This window comes from Equus asinus, chromosome 20 (genome assembly GCF_041296235.1).
Source record: "Equus asinus isolate D_3611 breed Donkey chromosome 20, EquAss-T2T_v2, whole genome shotgun sequence".
Classification (NCBI taxonomy): Eukaryota; Metazoa; Chordata; class Mammalia; order Perissodactyla; family Equidae; genus Equus; species Equus asinus.
This window is the reverse complement of record NC_091809.1, coordinates 14483001-14500266: the sequence shown is the minus strand read 5'-3', so window position 1 is coordinate 14500266 and position 17266 is coordinate 14483001. Positions and strand designations below refer to the sequence as shown.

Here is a 17266-nt window from a genome sequence, read left to right as displayed (position 1 = left end):
TCCCGTCTTCCCTGGATGCTGGGATTTCCTGCGCATCAGGAACTTTCTGGTGCCCACTTTGGCTTTGTAAATATTTGCATTAACACGGTCTTCGTCTTGGAGACAGGGCTCTGGGCTCTGCAGGTGCGTATCTCAGTCTCCCCACCTTAGTCCCTAATCCCCGTGCTGGGCCACCCCCACCCCTCCTGGCAGTGGGACACACGCGCATTCTGTGCTCCTTGAGCTTTTATTGCTGTCATTCCTGGGGTGGCACCAGACGTGGGAGGGGGCCTCACAGCTTCTCCGGTGGGGGCAGGGGCGCACGGTCAGGGCCAGGGTCTAGGCTGACCCGTGCGGGCAGGGCCCAGTGGGGTGGAGGAGACGGCCGGGACAGTCAGGAAGGGGCCCAGGCTGGTCTCCCATGGCAGAGGGTCCGTGTGTGACGCCCCGTGCGGGGCCTGGCGGGTGGGGCGGGGCCGTCAGAGCTCTGAGGCTCAGCGGCCCTGAGCCTGAAGCCGCTGCATCTGTAGGATCTGACTCAGAATCCGCTGCACATCTGCATCCATCTGACCCTGGGGTGCGGGGAGCAGAGAGAGAGAGCCTGTCCCGTCCTGTTCCGGCTTCTCCATTCCCCGCCCTCCCCACCGGGAGGCCACGAATCTCCCCCCACTGAGCCCAGCCTCCCACTGCACAGATGGGGAAACTGAGGCCCAGAGAGCAGCTGTGGTATGCCCGGAGCTGGGAGTGACTCACCTGAATGGCGTACAGGAGGTGGCTCCTATACAAAGCCACCACGGCACTGTGGCCCCTGGCAGCCTCCTGTGGGGAGAGGGGCGTGCTCAGAAAAGCAGGACCCCCCCCAAGACACCTTTGCACCCCGAGCCCCTATTTTGATGGCACGCACCAGCGCGACGATGCCGGTTGCTAAAATATTGCAATATTTCCCGTCCATGCCTGGCACGCGTCCCCCAGGCCCCTGCCTGCCTGTCACTCCTCTGGGGTCCCCGCCCCTGTGCCCCACGAAGCTCTCACCTCCAGCTGCTGCTGAAGACCCTTCACCTGGGCACGGAGGGCCTCCACCTCCGGGGTGCCCGGGGCTGCCGGCTGCTCCTTCAGCGCCTCCTTCAGACTGAACACTTCCTTGGAGAGCTCTGTGATCTGGGGTGGGGGCGGAGGAATGTCAGCAGGGCTGGGGACCTCTCCAAGGTGGCGGCAGCAGCAGCAGCCACGTGCAAGGGGCCGAGGCCGAGGGACAGAGGTTTGCAAGGAAACTCACATCCCTGAGGCTCGCCAAGTGGGGCTGAGAATGGTTTTCACATTTTTAGACGGTTTGGGGGTGGGAGTGGGGGAGGGGGAGTCAAAAGTCGAATGACATCTTGGGACAGGTGGAAATTAAGTTAAATCCACATTTCTGTCCTTGAACATCACATGTGGTTGGCGCCCGGCCACGCCCACTCATTTACATATCACCTAGCGGCCGCGTTCAGAACTTATTTACATGCCTGGCCACGCCCGCTCATTTGCATGCACGGCCATGCCCGCTTTCAGAGCTGAGCACAGGCAGTCTGCCCCGCAGGGCCGAAAACGCCCATCTATTTACATACCTGGCCACGCCCGCTCATTTACATGCCTAGCCACGCCCGCTCATTTACATGCATGGCCACGCCCGCTTTTAGCGCTGAGCACAGGCCGTCTGCCCCGCAGGGCCGAAAACGCCGCCTGGCCGACCCTTTACAGAGAAAGCAAGTGGATGCTGTGACATCCCCCTCTTGGAGTCCCTGGAAAGTGGAGGCTGACGGGAGGGCTGAAAGCAGCCCCGGGGGCGTCAGGCAGCCCTGGGATTCTGTCCCTCTGGATCCCCCCTTTCTTGCAGGAGATCCTGGGAAGATCACCTAACCTCTCTGGGCCTCAGTTTCCTGATCTGTCAAGTAGGGAGCAACACAGTCCTCACCTCAGTAGGTTACTGTGACTCTGAACAGAGATTCAGTTCAAACTGTGCCTGGCAGACAGCAGGCACTCAATAAATGCTGAGCTTTGTTATTATTACTAGAGATCGGAGGTTCTGAGCCAGGAGCCATTCTGCTCCCCGCCCCCCCAGGGGACACCAGGCGAAATCTGGAGACATCTGTGGCTGTCACACTGGGGGAGATCCTGGTGTCAAGTGGGTGGTGGTCAGGAATGCTGCTCAACCCCCCACAGTGCCCAGGGCAGCCCCCTAGAGAATGACCCGACCCCAATGTCAGCAGTGCCAGAGGGAGGAACCCTGCTACAAATAAACCATAATCTCTACCACAATTGCATTTTCATTTTACAGAGGTGGAAACTGGGGCTCAGAGAGGTCAAGTGACTTGTCCAAGGTCACACAGGAGCCAGGGCTGGGTGACTTAGAGCTAACACAGCCGGGACTCCGGGGGTTCACATCCATTGTCCAGTGACATGCTGGGTGACTTTGAGCCACTCACTTCGCCTCTCAGGGTCTCGGTTTGCCCATCCGGAAGATGGGGATAAGAATGCTTTCTGGCTCTTAGGGTTGCTGGGAGATTAAAAGGGACAAGATGTGAAAAACACTCCACTCAATAAGCAGAGGCCGCTGTGAATCACCATCATTACTATTTAAGGACAGAACTTGGGAACTGGCTGAACCATTGCATGGCTGTGTGACCTTGGGCAAGTGGCTTCACTTCTCTGTGCCTCAGTTTCCTCAAATGGGGATAAAAAAATAAGTGTTAATTTGTGTTAAAGGCACAGCCCGGGGCCTGGCATGCAGTAGACACTCAATAAACATCACTGGGGTTATAATTAGGATTTGGAAGAGTAGCCTGGGTGTGAATTGTCCCCTTCCTTCTCTGTGCCTCAGTTTCCCATCTGGAAAATGCACTGATTTCCCAAGACCCTTTCCATTGGGAACTCTTGGATTCTCCCCAACCTCTGCTGAGTGGGGGCCCCCCGATGGAGCGCAGGGAAAGTGGACCCACCTTCTTGTCCTTCTCCTTGGCCCTGTCTAGAGCCTCCTGGGCACGGCTCTGGGCCTGGCGTGCCTGCTCCACCTCGGTCCGGAGCCCCCGCAGCTGCTGCTCTGCCACAGCCAGCTGGGCCTCGGCTGCGTGCCGCTCGCTCTTCATGAACAGGGCCTCCCGCTGGACCTGTGGCCCAAGCCCATGTGTGACCCTGAGGACATTAGGACTTCAAAGACACCTGCTGACCCTCTATTTTGACGTAAGGACATTCAAACCCATTTTGACCTCAAGGAGTTTGATTTGGAGGAACTTCTGGATTCCCCTGGACACTGTGAATATTCTGACTCTGCCAAGTACCTCTGACCTGCTAGCTGTGTGACCTTAGACAAGTGACTTAACCTCTCTGTGCCTCAGTTTCCTCATATGTAAAATGGCCCCTGCTTCACAGGGTGGTTGTGAGGATAAGACGAGCAGATACATGGAATATGCTTAGAATAGTGTGTGCTGACACGGTAAGGGCTAGATTTGAGATGGTGATATTATTATTATTATTTATTATTATCATCATCATCACTAGTGTTCTTTTCTCTGCCAGTGGTGTGAAAGTTCATAGGTTTCTTACACAATGAAAGAAAAACAGAAGAATTTGGATGAAAAGCAAACAAATGTCCAAACGTTGATGACTGCATTTTTCACAAAAATACCAAGATCACAGCAATGTTAGATCTGCAAAAATGGATCCCTGGGGGAACACTGGCCTTTATAGAAATAATAGCTTCAGGAAAAAATGGATAATAATAATAATTAGATGTTCCATTAGGACAGATTGGCTACACTCTAACACTCTAGGAAGTAGACTAAGGGTTTATCTGGTTTCAAAGAGCGTGTTCTTGGAAGAAGAGTAATCCAGCTGCCATTTATTGATCACTTGTACCATCACTGCCGTAAGTAATTTATATAAATTAGACCACTTAATTTTCATGGGAGGATTAGAAACTATAATTATCAACATCATCCGGGTGAGTAAACAGGAGCTCAGAGAGGAAAATGCTTTCCTGACAACAAGTACATTACAGAAGTCACAGAGGTACCTCCTTATTCATATATCTGTTAAAACAGCTGCCAGGTTTGGAGGGATTTCGGTTTTTAAGAAAAAAAAATAGACTCAAAAAGTCCAGTATCAGGCCCTAATATATCACCTTACACCCGTTAGAATGGCAAAAATATCCAAAACCAGGAGTGACAAATGTTGGAGAGGTGGTGGAGAAAAAGGAACCCTCATACACTGTTGGGGGGAATGCAAACTGGTGCAGCCACTATGGAAAACAGTATGGAGATTTCTCAAAAAGTTAAAAATAGAAATACCCTATGACCCAGCCATCCCATTACTGGGTATCTATCCTAAGAACCTGAAATCAGCAATCCCAAGATTCCCATGCACCCCTACGTTCATCGCAGCATTATTCACAATAGCCAAGACATGGAACCAACCTAAGTGCCCAGCAACTTATGATTGGATAAAGAAGTTGTGGTATATATACACAATGGAATACTACTCAGCCATCAAAAAGGACAAAATTGTCCCATTCGCAACAACATGGATGGACCTTGAGGGTATTATGTTAAGTGAAATAGGCCAGACAGAGAAAGACAAACTCTATATGACTCCACTCATAGGTGGAAGTTAACATATAGACAAAGAGATCTGATCGGTGGTTACCAGGGAAAAGGGGGGCGGTGAGGGGAGGGCACAAAGGGGGAAGTGGTGTACCTACAACACAACTAACAATAATGTACAACTGAAATTTCACAAGGTTGTAAACTATCATAATCTTAATAAAAAAAAAAAGGTCCAGTATCAGGGACAAAAAAATATCCCCTAGGTTTAAAAAAAGCCAAAAACTGGGGCTGGCCCGGTGGCACAGCGGTTAAGTGAGCACGTTCTGCTTCGGTGGCCCAGGGTTCATGGGTTCAGATCCCAGGTATGGACACAGCACCGCTTGGCACGCCATGCTGTGGTAGGCGTCCCACATATAAAGTAGAGAAAGATAGGCATGGATGTGAGCTCAGGGCCAGTCTTCCTCAGCAAAAAGAAGAGGAGGATTGGCAGCAGCTGTTAGGTCAGAGCTGATCTTCCTCAGAAAAAGAAAAGAAAAGAAAAGAAAATACAAGTCAAAACAGCCAGGAGGTCAGAATGGCTGCAGGTCAAAGGGCTACCTGGACACAGTGGCAGGGTCAAGCGTCTGTAGGATTGAAACCGATGGGGTGGGAACATGCCACAGTTGTGGGGTCAGAACGCCACCGAGTGGCCGCTGGGGGGGGGCCGGGTGGGCTGCGGCCATGCTCACCTGGAAGACCTCAGCGCTGGTCTTCTCGTGGCGGCGGCCCAGCTCCTCCAGCTGCCCCTCCAGCCGGGCCACCTCGGCCTGCAGCGCGCCCACCACGCGATCGTGGTCCAAGCGGGCCACGCTGCCCACGCGCTCCCGCTCCAGCTCCGCCCGCAGCCGGGCGGCCTCCTTGCCCGTGGCCACCACCTCCTGCTCCAGGCTGGCCGCCCGGCCGCGCAGCTCCAGGGCCTCCTCCTGCAGCCGGTGGTGCTCGGAGGCCGGCACAGCCGACTGGCGCAGGGCCTCCGAGGCCTCGCGCAGCTCCGCCAGGCCCCGCCGGGCCTCCTCGCAGGCCGCGGACAGTTCCGCGGCCCGGGCCTCAGCCTCATCCCGCGCTCGGCCCAGCTCGGCGGCCGCTGCCCGCTGCTGCTCCCCGGCGGCCATGGCAGTGGCCAGCTGCTTCCGCAGCGCCTCCAGCTCCCGGCTCTGCTCCAGCCTCACCTCCTCCCGCTGGGCCAGCTCGGCCCGCAGCCCCCGGGCCTCCTCCTCGGCCAGCAGCCGGCCGGCCCGGGCCTCATCCAGCCAGGCCGCGGTGGCCTCCAGCTCCCGGAGGCGGGAGTCGCGGGCTCGGAGGTCCTCCCGAGCCTGCTCCAAGGCTGCCCGCAGCTGGACCATGTCGCTGCTGCTGGCCACGCCGACGGCACCACCCTCAGCCTCGCGCACCTGCTTGCGCAGCCGGCCCGCCTCGGCCTCCGCGGCCTCGCACTTGCCACGGGCAGCCTCCAGCTCGGTGGCGGCCTCCCGCTCCCGCTGCCGGAGTGCCTCCTCCAAGGCGCGAATCCTGGTCTCCAGCTCGGCCTGGAGCTTTTCCGAGGCCTCAGCAGCCCCCGGGTGTAGGACAGAGCCCGCGGCCTCCGCTCCCATGGCCTCCGGATCCGTGGCCTCCACTCCCGTGGCCTCCATGTCCGTGGTCTCCGTGCCCATGAGCTCTGCCTCCACAGCACCCACTTCACCAGGCTTCATTTTTGGTTCCTCTGCTTTCGTGGTTGCGGCCTCGACTCCAGTGGCTTTTGTTTCTGGGTTTCCTCCTCCTTCTAGAGCGTTCGTTTCTGTGACCTCAGCCTCCATGGCCTTGATTTCCAAGCTCTCAGCTCCCACGCCCTCTGTTCCTGTGGCCTCGACATCCGTGGCTTTTGTTTCTGTGGCCTTGGCCCCCGTGGGTGTTGCTTCCGTGGTTTCGACTCCCGCAGCCTCCTCCTCTGTGCTCTCAGGTCCATTAACCTTGGTTTCTGGAGCCACCGTCCCATTAAGCTGTGTTTCCGTTGGCCCATTTCTGGTGGTCTTGGCTCCCAGGCCCTCGCCCTCCCCGGGGGCCGCATCCTCTTCTCCAGGGGCCTCCCGCGCCCCCTGCTCCTCCAGAGCCCGCAGGGCCTCGGCGTGCTGCCTGCGGAGCTGGTCCAACTCAGCCCGGAGAGAGTCATAGAGGGCCAGAGGGATGACCTCGGCCGAACCATTCGCATCCATCTCATCTTTCTCGAAGTTCTCCAGGATCTGGCGGCGGGGTGGGGAGGGGGGAGTCAGGCGAGAGCTGATGTGACCATGAGGGGAGCCACTTTCCCCACCCACAGACTCAGCCACGTACTCACCCGAACCCCCAGGTAACAATCCCTCTGGTCCTCAGAGCTGTCCCCATCCCACTCTCCCAGGCCTCAGTTTGCCCACCTGGACCTTCTCCATCAGCTCCTGGTTCTCTCTCCTGAGGGCGGCCACCTGCTCCTGAAGCGAGGCCAAGAGCTCCTGGGCTGACGGGCTTAGCCGCTTGGAGAGCAGGGCCTCGGCCCCTGATGGGGGGCACAGAGTCAGGCCCCAGGGTCCCGGGCCACAGGGGATGGGAGCTGGGGGTCTGAGGCCGTGGGTCAGGACCCCGAGGGCAGGCAGGCTCAGGCAAGTGGAAGAAACACGGAGGCGGGCCAAGCTTCCTCCCAGCTTCAAACTCCTTACTGCCTGGGGGTCAAGGCTCCATCACCCAGGGCCCCAGACACAGGCGGGTGGGGGTGTGTGGGGCGGGGACCGCATCTGGGGCTTACCCAGAAAGTCGGGCAGCTCGCCCTCCTCATCCTGCAGGGTGGCCACGTCATAGCTGGTGTTCTCCCGTTCATTCTAGGGGTGAGGCCAAGGTCTGGCTTGGGGTCCTGCCTCCCCTCCAGCCCCCATAGCCCCCCCAAGAATCTAGAGCGGATGGGGATGTTCACGTGTCTCTATGACTCCCCACAAGTATCAGACTGACTGTGTTTGGCTCACGAGTATTTATTGAGTGCCTACTGTGTGCCAGGGGCTATGCTGAGCTCCCAAGGGAGGGCAGGAAACAGCCCGGGGCTGCCCGAGTGTGTGACCAAAATCCCAAGGACCGCGGCTGGATGTCGTGCAGCCTGGGCACGTGGGACTGAGGGAGGGATGGTGGGTGTCCTCGCGAGGGTGCGGCTGGGATTCTGAGCCTGGGTTACGTGGGGCTGAGGGCGTCTGTGTTGTGTATGTGTAGATACGTTTGCCTAATTATGTATGTTTGGAAATTTTCGTGTGTGCACGCGTGTCTGTGGGTGCGCTGTCTGTGCGTGATTGAATAAGTGTCAGTTGCATGCACGCAAGTATTGACGACGTGTGTGATTATGTACGCCCGGGTGCGTTTGCTGCGAGTTTGCCCGCTGGACATGTAAGACCACACGTATACGAGCGTGGCTGCCCACCTCTGTGCGTACGTGAGTGTGTGCTATGGTGTGATATCTGTGTGTGACTGTATGTCTGCTGCGCTGGTATGTTGTGAGACTGGACGCGTATTAGTGTGGCTGTCAGGCAGCTGCAACAGGAGAGGAGCCCCGCCCCTGGTGGCCCCACCCCAGAGGCCCCACCCAGAAGCCCCGCCCTCTGGTCTCCACCCATTCCCCCAGAGGCCCCTCCCCCAGGTCTCGGCCCCGCCCCCAGAGGCTCTGCCCCCACATCTCCGCCCCCTTCCCCAGAGGCCCCACTCCATGGTCTCCACCCTGACCTAGGCCCTGCCCCTGTCCCCGCCCCTTCCCAAGAGGCCCCGCCCCCTGGCAGCCCCACCCAAAGAATCCACCCCAGAGGCCCTGCCCCCAGGTCTTGACCCCGCCCCCAGGTCTCTTCCCCTCCCCCAGAGGCCCCACCCCTGTCTCCACCCCATACCAGAGGCCCCACTCAGAGGCCCCACCCCTGGTCTCTGCCCCTCCCCCAAAGGCCCCGCCCCCATGTCTCGGCCCTGTCCCCAGAGGCCCCGCCCCCAGGTCTCCTCCCCTGCTCCAGGGGCCCCGCCCCCAGGGCTCGGCCCCACCCCCAGAGGCCCCGCCCCCAGGCCTCAGCCCCACCCCCAAGAGGCCCCGCCCCCAGGTCTCCACCCCCTTCCCCAGAGGCCTTGCCCCATGGTCTCCACCCTGACCTAGGCCCCGCCCCTGCCCCGCCCCTTTCCCCAGAGGCCCCGCCCCCACATCTCCGCCCCCTTCCCCAGAGGCCCCGCCCCATGGTCTCCACCTTGACCCAGCCCCCGCCCCTGTCCCCGCCCCCTCCTCAGAGGCCCCGCCCCATGGTCTCCACCCTGACCCAGGCCCTGCCCCTGTCCCCGCCCCCTTCCCCAGAGGCCCCGCCCCATGGTCTCCACCCCCCCTAGGCCCCCGCCCCTGTCCCCGCCCCCTTCCCCAGAGGCCCCGCCCCATGGTCTCCACCCCCCTAGGCCCCGCCCCTGTCCCCGCCCCCGCCCCAGAGGCCCCGCCCATGGTCTCCACCCCCCCTAGGCCCCGCCCCTGTCCCCGCCCCCTTCCCCAGAGGCCCCGCCCCATGGTCTCCACCCCCCTAGGCCCCGCCCCTGTCCCCGCCCCCGCCCCAGAGGCCCCGCCCATGGTCTCCACCCCGACCTAGGCCCCGCCCCTGTCCCCGCCCCCTCCCCAGAGGCCCCGCCCACCTCGAGCAGGGACAGCCGGCTCTGCAGACTCTCCACCTCCCGGCCCAGACTCTCCTTCTCCTCCTGCTTCTCCGCCAGCAGCTGCTGCAGCTCCTGCACCTGGAGGAGGCCAGGAGGCTGAGCCCCCTCCAGGAGGAAGCAGGGCCGCTGCGGGCCGGCTCCCCCCCTCTGCCTACCTGTCTCTCCAGGCTGTGCAGGGAGCTGGCCTCCGCCTCCGGCAGCTGATGGAAGAAGCGGGCCGGGCTGGGGGCTGGGCTGGGGGTCTCCTCGGCCCACCTCTGGCCTAGCAGCCCTCCATCCCAACCACGGACGGCCACTCTGCTCCTCCTGTACACCCAGCACCGCTCGGCCCCCTCGATCACGACTAAGTATTGACTGAGGGCCATTTTGTGTCAGATCCTGGTTTGGGCCACTCATTCACTCATTCGTTTATTCACTCACTCGAATATTCGTTCACCCGATAAATATTTATGAAGCGTCAACTGTGAGCCCGGCACCGTGGACCATGCCTGACCCAGTGGGCTCACAGTGAAGTGAGTGAATTCGAATAGGACCCACGTGGTATGTCCAATAGCAGTAAGCACTTTGAATAAAAATAAAGGGGACTGGGAAGTGAGTGGAGGGGGCTACAGTTTTAAATAAGGTGGGCAGGGGAGGTGTCTTTCAACAAGGGGTCTTTGAGCAAAGACGGGAGGGAGGGAGCCATAGGGACCTCTGGGGGAAGGGGGTTCCAGGCAGAGGAACAGCACATGCAAAGGCCCTGAGGCAGGACCATGCCTGGCATGTTGGAGGAACAGTGAGGAGGCCCGTGCGGCTGGAGCAGAGGGAGCGAGGGGGAGAGAGGGAGGAGAGAGGAGGGAGGAAGGAGAGGTAGGGGGGTTCTTCCACCCAGAATTGCACCCCACCCCAGGCTGAACCCCAGGCCCGGGCCTCTGCTGCCCCTCACCTCCTGCTTCCTCCGTTCCTGGTGCTGCTCCAGACCCCGGATCTTCTGTAGCAGGCGGCCCCTCTCCTGCCGCAGCCGCACGATCTCCTCGTAGGCGTCTCGATCATCCTGTTCCCCCCGCCCCAGGGACCCACCACCTTCAGATCAGGCCCACAGGCTGTCCCCTCCCACACCTGAGCCAGAGCTTCCTCCCCCTCCCGCCTCCCCCCACGGCCAGGGCACCTCTCACCAGCATAGGGATGCTGGCGGGGGGCTGAGGTGCCTTCCGCTTCTTGGTAGCCCCTCGCTTTTCACGGCTGGACACGGAGTTCTGGGGGGGGGGTGATGGGGGCACATGGGGGACATGCCAGTCTCCCACCCAAATAAACCACCCCAGCCAGCCCACTCTGTGTCACCAGCCCCATCTCTGCCCTCACTTCCTGTGTGATCCTGAGCAAGTCCCTGCCTCTCTCTGGTCCTCACTTAACCCAGCATCAAAGAGGACGAGACCACATTCCAGAACTTCTGCTTTCCTCTCTGTCCCTCTCTGTCCCTTGGTACTTTCCCCAGACTGTCTACAAGTTTCCTTTTCCTGTGGAGCTGAGATGCTGCAGAGCTGGGAGAGGTAAAGGGGCCAGACCTGCCTCCTTCCCTGGCGACACCAGCCCTCACCAATCTCAGTCCCCTCTCCCACCCCACCCCACCCCCAGCCCCATGATTTGGTCCCATCCCCCCAGCGTGGTCACCCAGTTCTAGGAGTTGTGCTGTGGATGCTGCTGCCACTTGGTGGCAGCGTACCCTGAAGGTTGCCTTCTTCCCAAACAGGTCCTCCCGAGCCATAACCCTGGGACAGGGGCCCATCTCTTCCTATAGATCTTGGGGCAAGGGGGAAGGTGGTGTGTGCACTGCTTAGGGATCCATACCTGAGATGACGCCTCTCCTGAGTCATCCTCTGGGAGGGCGGGGGAGAGAGGGAAGCAGGGTCAGGCACCCTGTTCTAGGGACTCCATTCCCAGCCTTACAAAGGGCACTAGCGAGCCCAGAGGGCTTGGGGGGTGGGAGCTCCCATTTCCCCAAGAATCAGGACTTTGAAGGCAGGAATCAACTACTTTGGCAGAATGCTGAAAGGAGGGACCTTGAAACTCTCAAAAAAGAAGACGGTGGCAGCTCCCGTATGCGTCGAGTGGGGCACCAGTTCTTAGGAAAAGCAAAGACCTGAGACTAAAGGTGACCCAGGATAGGAGAGAGGATCCCTCGACTATTCGTAAGGCTCTGGGGCTCCTTGAAACAGTCCTGAGTAGGATCTGGGGAGCCATGAAACCTCCAAATAGGGATACCTTGAAACTATCCATCGTAGGGAGAGAAGGGGGAAAAGAAACCATCTAGAAGGAGACGGAGGGGGTGCTACAAGTTGCTTAGAGACGGGGCTGGCATACCGCTGGGTGGTGAGGGGCGCCGGGCCGCCTCCTGCAGGAGGTGCAAGATGAATTTGTCCCCCGCCAGGGCGCCGTAGTGAGCAGCGTCCTGGCCCAGCGCATCGGTGATGCCCGGCTGAGCCCCGCCCTGCAGCAGCACCTCCACGGTTTCGGGGCTGGCCCCCTCACAGGCCAGCATCAGGGCTGTCCTGCCGGGAGAGGGGGATCCTGAGAAGCTGAGGACATCCTTGAACCCCCACACCCTTCTCAACACCCAGGCTGGCCAACTGGATTCCCCTCCACCCAGAGAGGTTAAGAGACTTGGCCAAGGTCACACAGCACACGATGAACTGGCTGGGAGGAGAGATGCTCACCTGCCATGCAGGTCTTGGTCATTGGCGGCAGCCCCCTGCTGCAGGAGGAGGCGGCACAGATCTGTATGACACATCTGAGCTGCTATGATGAGGGGTGTTGTACCCAACTAGTGGGGGTTGGGGGAAGGATGAAACAAGGCATGAGAAGCTGACCCTGAGAGGTCGGGAAGCCTACAGGACTGCCCCTGAATTTCACCTCCAACTCTTCCACACTTTCCAAATGGTGGCTGAGATGCTGCCACTTGGTGACAGCGTACCTCAAGCACCATCTCTTTCCCAAAGAGATCCCAGAGGCTCACCCGATCTCGGGGATTCAGGTGTGCCTTGAAGGAACAGAGCATTTCTGAGCAGGCGATGCAGCCGCCAGCCGCTGGAAAAAGAGAGAAGTATTTATTGTGTACCAAGAGAGTGTTAATGTTGACCAGAGGGGTCAGAACTCAGCTGAGGTTGGGAAGGCTTCTCAGGGTTCGATCTGAGTTCCGAGTTTTGAAGGTGAGGGAAGAGGGTAGAGGTCACCGCAGGGGCAGGGACCCTGAGGTGGGAAAGACCTTGGTGAGGTCAAGGAAGTGGGAGATGGCGGATCCGTCTAGAACTTCAAAGAAGGACGGAACTGGGGTCGCTGGAGAAGTCAACAAACTCTATCTGATTTCCTGCTGTGTGCCCGAGGGCGTATGGGATTTTCTTTGCCGCTGTAATCCCAACGTTTAGAACAGAGCCTGGCACCTAGCAGATACTCAATAAATATTTATTGAATGAAAAAAAAAAAAACCAAAGAGCTTCCACAGTGCGACCAAAGGCACCGCCGCCACTAGGTGGCAGCGTACTCCAGCTGCAAGGAATTTTTCAACAGTGAATAAAACTCTGAAACAGACTCATAATGGATTTTGAGTTCCCCAAAGGACAGACGTTTCTCGAGTCATCAGTGAAGGCCATTCCCGAATGTCATGGGCGCGGTGCACAGACCTTGGGCTGAGTTCTGGCTCAAGTGGGTGGGTCCCTTCCCCTCCCTCGAGGAGGGCGTTTGGACTTGATGAGTAGTAAGGGCACCCCGACCTTTGGCCTTTCCGAGATTCCTTGGGGGTTCCTCAAAGCAAGTTACACTCCAGTCGGTCGTCCCCTCATTGTCCCCACCCAGTGGTGGGCCGCGGTGGGCAGGGCGAGGCTGGGCTGCACCCACCTGCATGATGCAGGGCCGTCCACCCACTGCTGTCCACAGTGTCCACCACGCAGGACGCCTGGGGAGGGGGACAGGTCGTTGGAGGAGGACCCATCCCCTTCGTTGGCTCATTTCTCCAGGAACTGCTCCTCCTTGAGCTGTGCTGTCTTCCGGGCTCCCTGCCTCACCCCTGCCTCCCCTCCCACCTGTCTGCTCTGCAAGCCCGTCTCCTCACGGGCCCGTGAGGGACGCTCTGCTTTTATGACAGTTGGTGAGAAACAGGGAATAGCTGGGAGCTGAGGAGTAGCTGGCAGCTTGGGGAGTAGATGGGAGCTCTGAGAGCGGCTGTGGCTAAGAAAGTACCTGGGGTTTGGAGAGAAGCTGGGACTCAGGAAATCGCTGGTATCAGACATGTATCTTGGGTGTGGGAAGTATCTGGACACTTGGGGAGCATCTGGGTGTCCAAGGAGTAGCTGGGGCTCAGGAGTAAAGGGAGCCAAGGAACAGCTGGGATTCAGGGAGTATGTGGGGGTTCAAGGAATGGCTGGGACTCAGGAGTCATCAGGGAAGGAGAGTATCTGGGGTTTGGGGGGCATCTGAGGTTTGGGGAGTATCTGATGTTTGGGGAGTACCTGAGGTTCAGGGAGTATCTGGGGTTTGGGGAGTATCTGGGGTTCAGGGACTGTCTGGGGTTCAGGGAGTATCTCGGGTTTGGGGAGTATCTGGGGTTCAGGGAGTATCTTGGTTCAGGGAGTATCTGGGGTTTGGGGACTATCTGGGGCTCGGGGAGTATCTCAGGTTTGGGGAGTATCTGGGGTTCGGGGAGTATCTTGGTTCAGGGAGTATCTGGGGTTCGGGGAGTATCTGGTGTTCAGGGAGTATCTGAGGTTTGGGGAGTATCTGGGGTTTGGGGAGCATCTGAGGGTCAGGGAGCATCTGAGACAAGAAAGGCAATGACCTGCAGCAGCTGCTTCAAGCACTGCGGGTGCCCGTACTTGGCGGCCAGGTGGAGGGCACTGTAACCTGGAAGGGAGACAAGACTGACCAGGGCTCCACATGCCCAGGAGCTTCCAGCTGCGCCCCGAGCTGCCCTGTCAACTCTCTGTGACGAGTCTCCCGGCAGCTGGGAAGCCCCAAACCCCACGTCCTTCTCAAAACCGTGCCACTCCCTGTGGCCAGAGACTCTCCAAGCCCCGGCCAGCCTGTGTCCCAGACGACCTCATCTCAGCTGCTCCACGCCCACCCGCTCCTCAAGCCCTATGGTCCCAGCTACTCCCCACGTCCCCAGCTACTCCACACGCTTAACGACACTGAAGGGCCAGCTCTGTCTCTCAGAATCCACGGTTGTTCTATATGTTCCTGCTAATCCACACACCCCTGCTATTCCACGTGCCTGCTATGTCCATCCGTGATACTCTACAGACCCCCAGCTACTCTGCACATCCTGACTACTCTCTGTTATGCCCTCCCATCCCTAGTTACATCACAACCCAGATTCTCCTTTTGTCCCAGCTACTCCCAGAGCTCCAGCGACCTCTGAACCCCAGCTACTCCACGTCGCTCAGATACTCCCCCGAACTCAATGCCATTCTCATGGCCCCAGATACTCCTCAAGCTCAGATACCCCGCTGTTCCAGCTACTAGCTGAATCCCAGCTGCTCCCCTTCCACAAGCTGACTCACCTTGCTCAATGCCAACCCGGGTCTGTGTCCTTGGGCATCACAGCCTAACCGGCCCCTGTGCCACCCCGGGGGCACTGGAGGGAACCCCTTCCTCAGTAGGACACTGAGGCCTTGAAGCAGGGCCTGGCCGGGCAGCTGGTCTGAGTTCCTCCTCCCTCCCCAGGGGCCCGGCGGGCAGTACCTGCCCCGTCCGTGCTCATGACGTTGGCGCCGTGGGCCAGCATCACCTCCAGACAGCTGGCTGCACCCCTCATGGCCGCCAGGTGGAACCTGGAGGTCAGAGGCCAGGGGTCGGCCACAGGGTGGCCACCCCTGAGCTGTCACCGTCTACCCCCAGGGAGTGGGCACTCACGCGGACTTGCCCTCGGGGTCCAGCTTCGTGGGCACCAGCCCCTTACGGGTGATGAGGGCAGCCACCCGCGTGGCGTCGTTGTTTTCCACGGCCTGCAGCAGCCGCTCGTCGCTTTTCCCCCAGTCCTGGCTCTGCGGGGGGCACCCAGAGGAGCATGGGGCCGGGCCGCCGCCCCCTCCCCGCTCCCCCTGGCAGGGGCTCTGGGCTCTCCCCGCCGCCCCTGGGCACTTGCCTGGCACCTGCCTCTGGCTGCCGGCTTCGGGATGGGGCAGGGGCCGCAGGGCGGGCAGGAGCCGAGGTCGGGGGGGCCGAGCCGCAGCTGCGGGGGAGGTGGTCCTGGGTGGGGGGCTGAGGCAGCGTCCCCAGGCCTGTGTCCCCAGGTCCACTGCCCCAGCTGGCCATCCAACACCCACTGCCAGCATGGGCCCCTAGCATCGTTCCCAAAAGTCCCCCCCTCCAGGTCGCCAGCCTGTTCCTGGGCAAAGAGCCACCTTCCCAACATGGCCCCATCACAGTGACCCACATCTTCCCCAACTACCCTCCAAAGCCTCCCCCCAGAAACCCTAAAGGGGTCCCTTCGAATGTCCCTCAGAACGGTCTCTGCCATCTATCCTTCTACGGCCACCCTGAAATGCCACAATTGTCCCCAAAATGTCACAAGATCTGTTCCCCTACAGCCGTGGCCTGAAATACCTTCCAAAATGTCCTCGCCAAAGTCGCTAAGTGTTGCCCAAGTCACCCCCCCATAACCCGTCATCCATCCCAGAAATGTCCTCCCAAAACATCCTTCGAATGTCCTCCAAAAGTCAATATCTGTAGCCAAAAATGTCGTCCCAATTGTCCCCCGAAAGGACCCCATCCCAAACTGTTCCCTGAAACTCTGTCTCTAAATGTCCTATAAATTCTCCTGGGGGTCCCCATCTGTCCTGCAAACCGTCTCCCCAGATGCCCCCACGTCTCCCCAAATGTCCCATCCATCACCCATCTCCCCCATCTCTGTCCCCCCCTCGCCCCACGCCGCCTCCTCCCTGTTCATCCTTCCGGGGTCCGGGGGTGGGGGGTCCAGGCCCGCGCGGCTGGGGGCGGGGAGGGGGGAAGAAGGGCCCGCGCCCCGCCCGCCCGCTCGCGCGCCCCCCTCGCCGGCCCTACCGCGCAGGAGGCGGCGGCGCACAGACACAGCTGCTTCATGGCGTCCGGGGCGCCCGGAGCCGTCCGGGCGGAGGGGCCGCAGGGAGGGGCGCGCGCTGCCGGGGCTCGGTCGCCCCGCCCGCCCGGAGGCCCCTCCCCCGCGCGCCCCGCCCGCCGCCCCCCCCCAGGCCGCCCCTCCCCCGCGGGTGGGGGGAGCGCCAGGGAGGGGGCTGGGCTGGCGGGGAGGAAGGAGGGTACCACCCCGGCCCCCCCTCACCTTCCCGCCACCACCTGGAGGATGCGCGGAAGGGTCTCCGGGGACCCGCCTGCGCCCAGGTGCGCCTCCTCCAGGCTGGCCGGGGGGTCGCAGGGGACTCGGGACCTGGACCCTCGAGAGATAGAACCTCCCACCGCCGCTGGGCCTTGGTGCTCTCGCTCGCTCACTCATCCATTCATTCGTTCCCTCACCCGCTCATTCATTCTCTCGTCTCCAGTGAGGGGGGGGGGGATCTGCACGCTGACACACCTGACTTCCAATCCGGGGCCCCGCCCTGCGCACCCCCCGCATGGACCACCGAAGTGACTCAGCCAAGATATTTACTTACCTGCTTTGGCCTCCACTTTCCTCATCCGGGAAATGGGTTTCCTAATAAACAGTACTATGCACCAAGCACTCAACAGCACGGTGCCTGGTGCACAGTACCCGCGCCAGACACACGGATTCATTCATCAGCGAGAGATGTGGCGGGGCCCGGGTCCATGTGGAATGCTGAGTCCCGGGGACTCGGGATGGCATAGATGCTCCGTGGAAGCACGGAGGCAAGGAGGGGACAGGGTTCCTCCACGGGGCTGCGTTCCGCTGGCTCTTTTCTCAGACCGGGAGCCCCTCCCGCGCAGGGCCGGGCTGAGGCCTCCCAGGGACAGGGCCTGGCTCCCCAGGGTGGGGCGGGACAGCCTGGAAATGTTCCCGAGTTAAGGAAGGACTCAGCAGGCCAAGCCCC

General features: G+C 60.2%; 1 protein-coding gene across 4 annotated transcripts; it reads right to left on the bottom strand.

Annotated features, from left to right (window-relative positions):
* Positions 1–199: 199 nt before the first annotated feature.
* On the bottom strand, positions 200–16421 carry ANKRD24 (ankyrin repeat domain 24). Of its 4 annotated transcripts, XM_070491726.1 has the most exons (21): positions 16287–16421; positions 15370–15456; positions 15138–15268; positions 14967–15055; positions 14062–14126; positions 13125–13182; positions 12247–12317; positions 11948–12054; positions 11595–11782; positions 11082–11110; positions 10409–10489; positions 10180–10287; positions 9410–9454; positions 9234–9332; positions 7351–7423; positions 6986–7104; positions 5285–6814; positions 2955–3122; positions 1012–1137; positions 733–798; positions 201–551 (listed from the first exon to the last, which is right to left on the bottom strand). In XM_070491726.1, exons 1-21 carry the CDS (start codon positions 16323–16325, stop codon positions 474–476), a joined length of 3357 nt encoding a protein of 1118 aa, XP_070347827.1. In that variant the 5' UTR covers positions 16326–16421; the 3' UTR covers positions 201–473. The 4 variants fall into 4 exon arrangements, with proteins under 4 accessions (XP_070347825.1, XP_070347827.1, XP_070347828.1 ...); XM_070491724.1 differs by lacking the exon at positions 16287–16421 and having other exon boundaries at positions 200–551; positions 15370–16256; XM_070491727.1 differs by lacking the exon at positions 15370–15456 and having other exon boundaries at positions 16287–16392.
* Between the last annotated feature and the right edge of the window lie 845 nt (positions 16422–17266).

Excerpts from the sequence above, each read along its gene's own strand:
- ANKRD24 (XM_070491724.1), bottom strand. The coding sequence starts at position 15,744 with ATGGCAGAGACCGTTCTGAGGGACATTCGAAGGGACCCCTTTAGGGTT. Across the intron at positions 11,111-11,594 it reads GCGCCCCTCACCACCCAGCG|AGGATGACTCAGGAGAGGCG; the intron begins GTATGCCAGCCC and ends CCGCCCTCCCAG. Across the intron at positions 10,288-10,408 it reads CCGCCAGCATCCCTATGCTG|GATGATCGAGACGCCTACGA; the intron begins GTGAGAGGTGCC and ends CGGGGGGAACAG.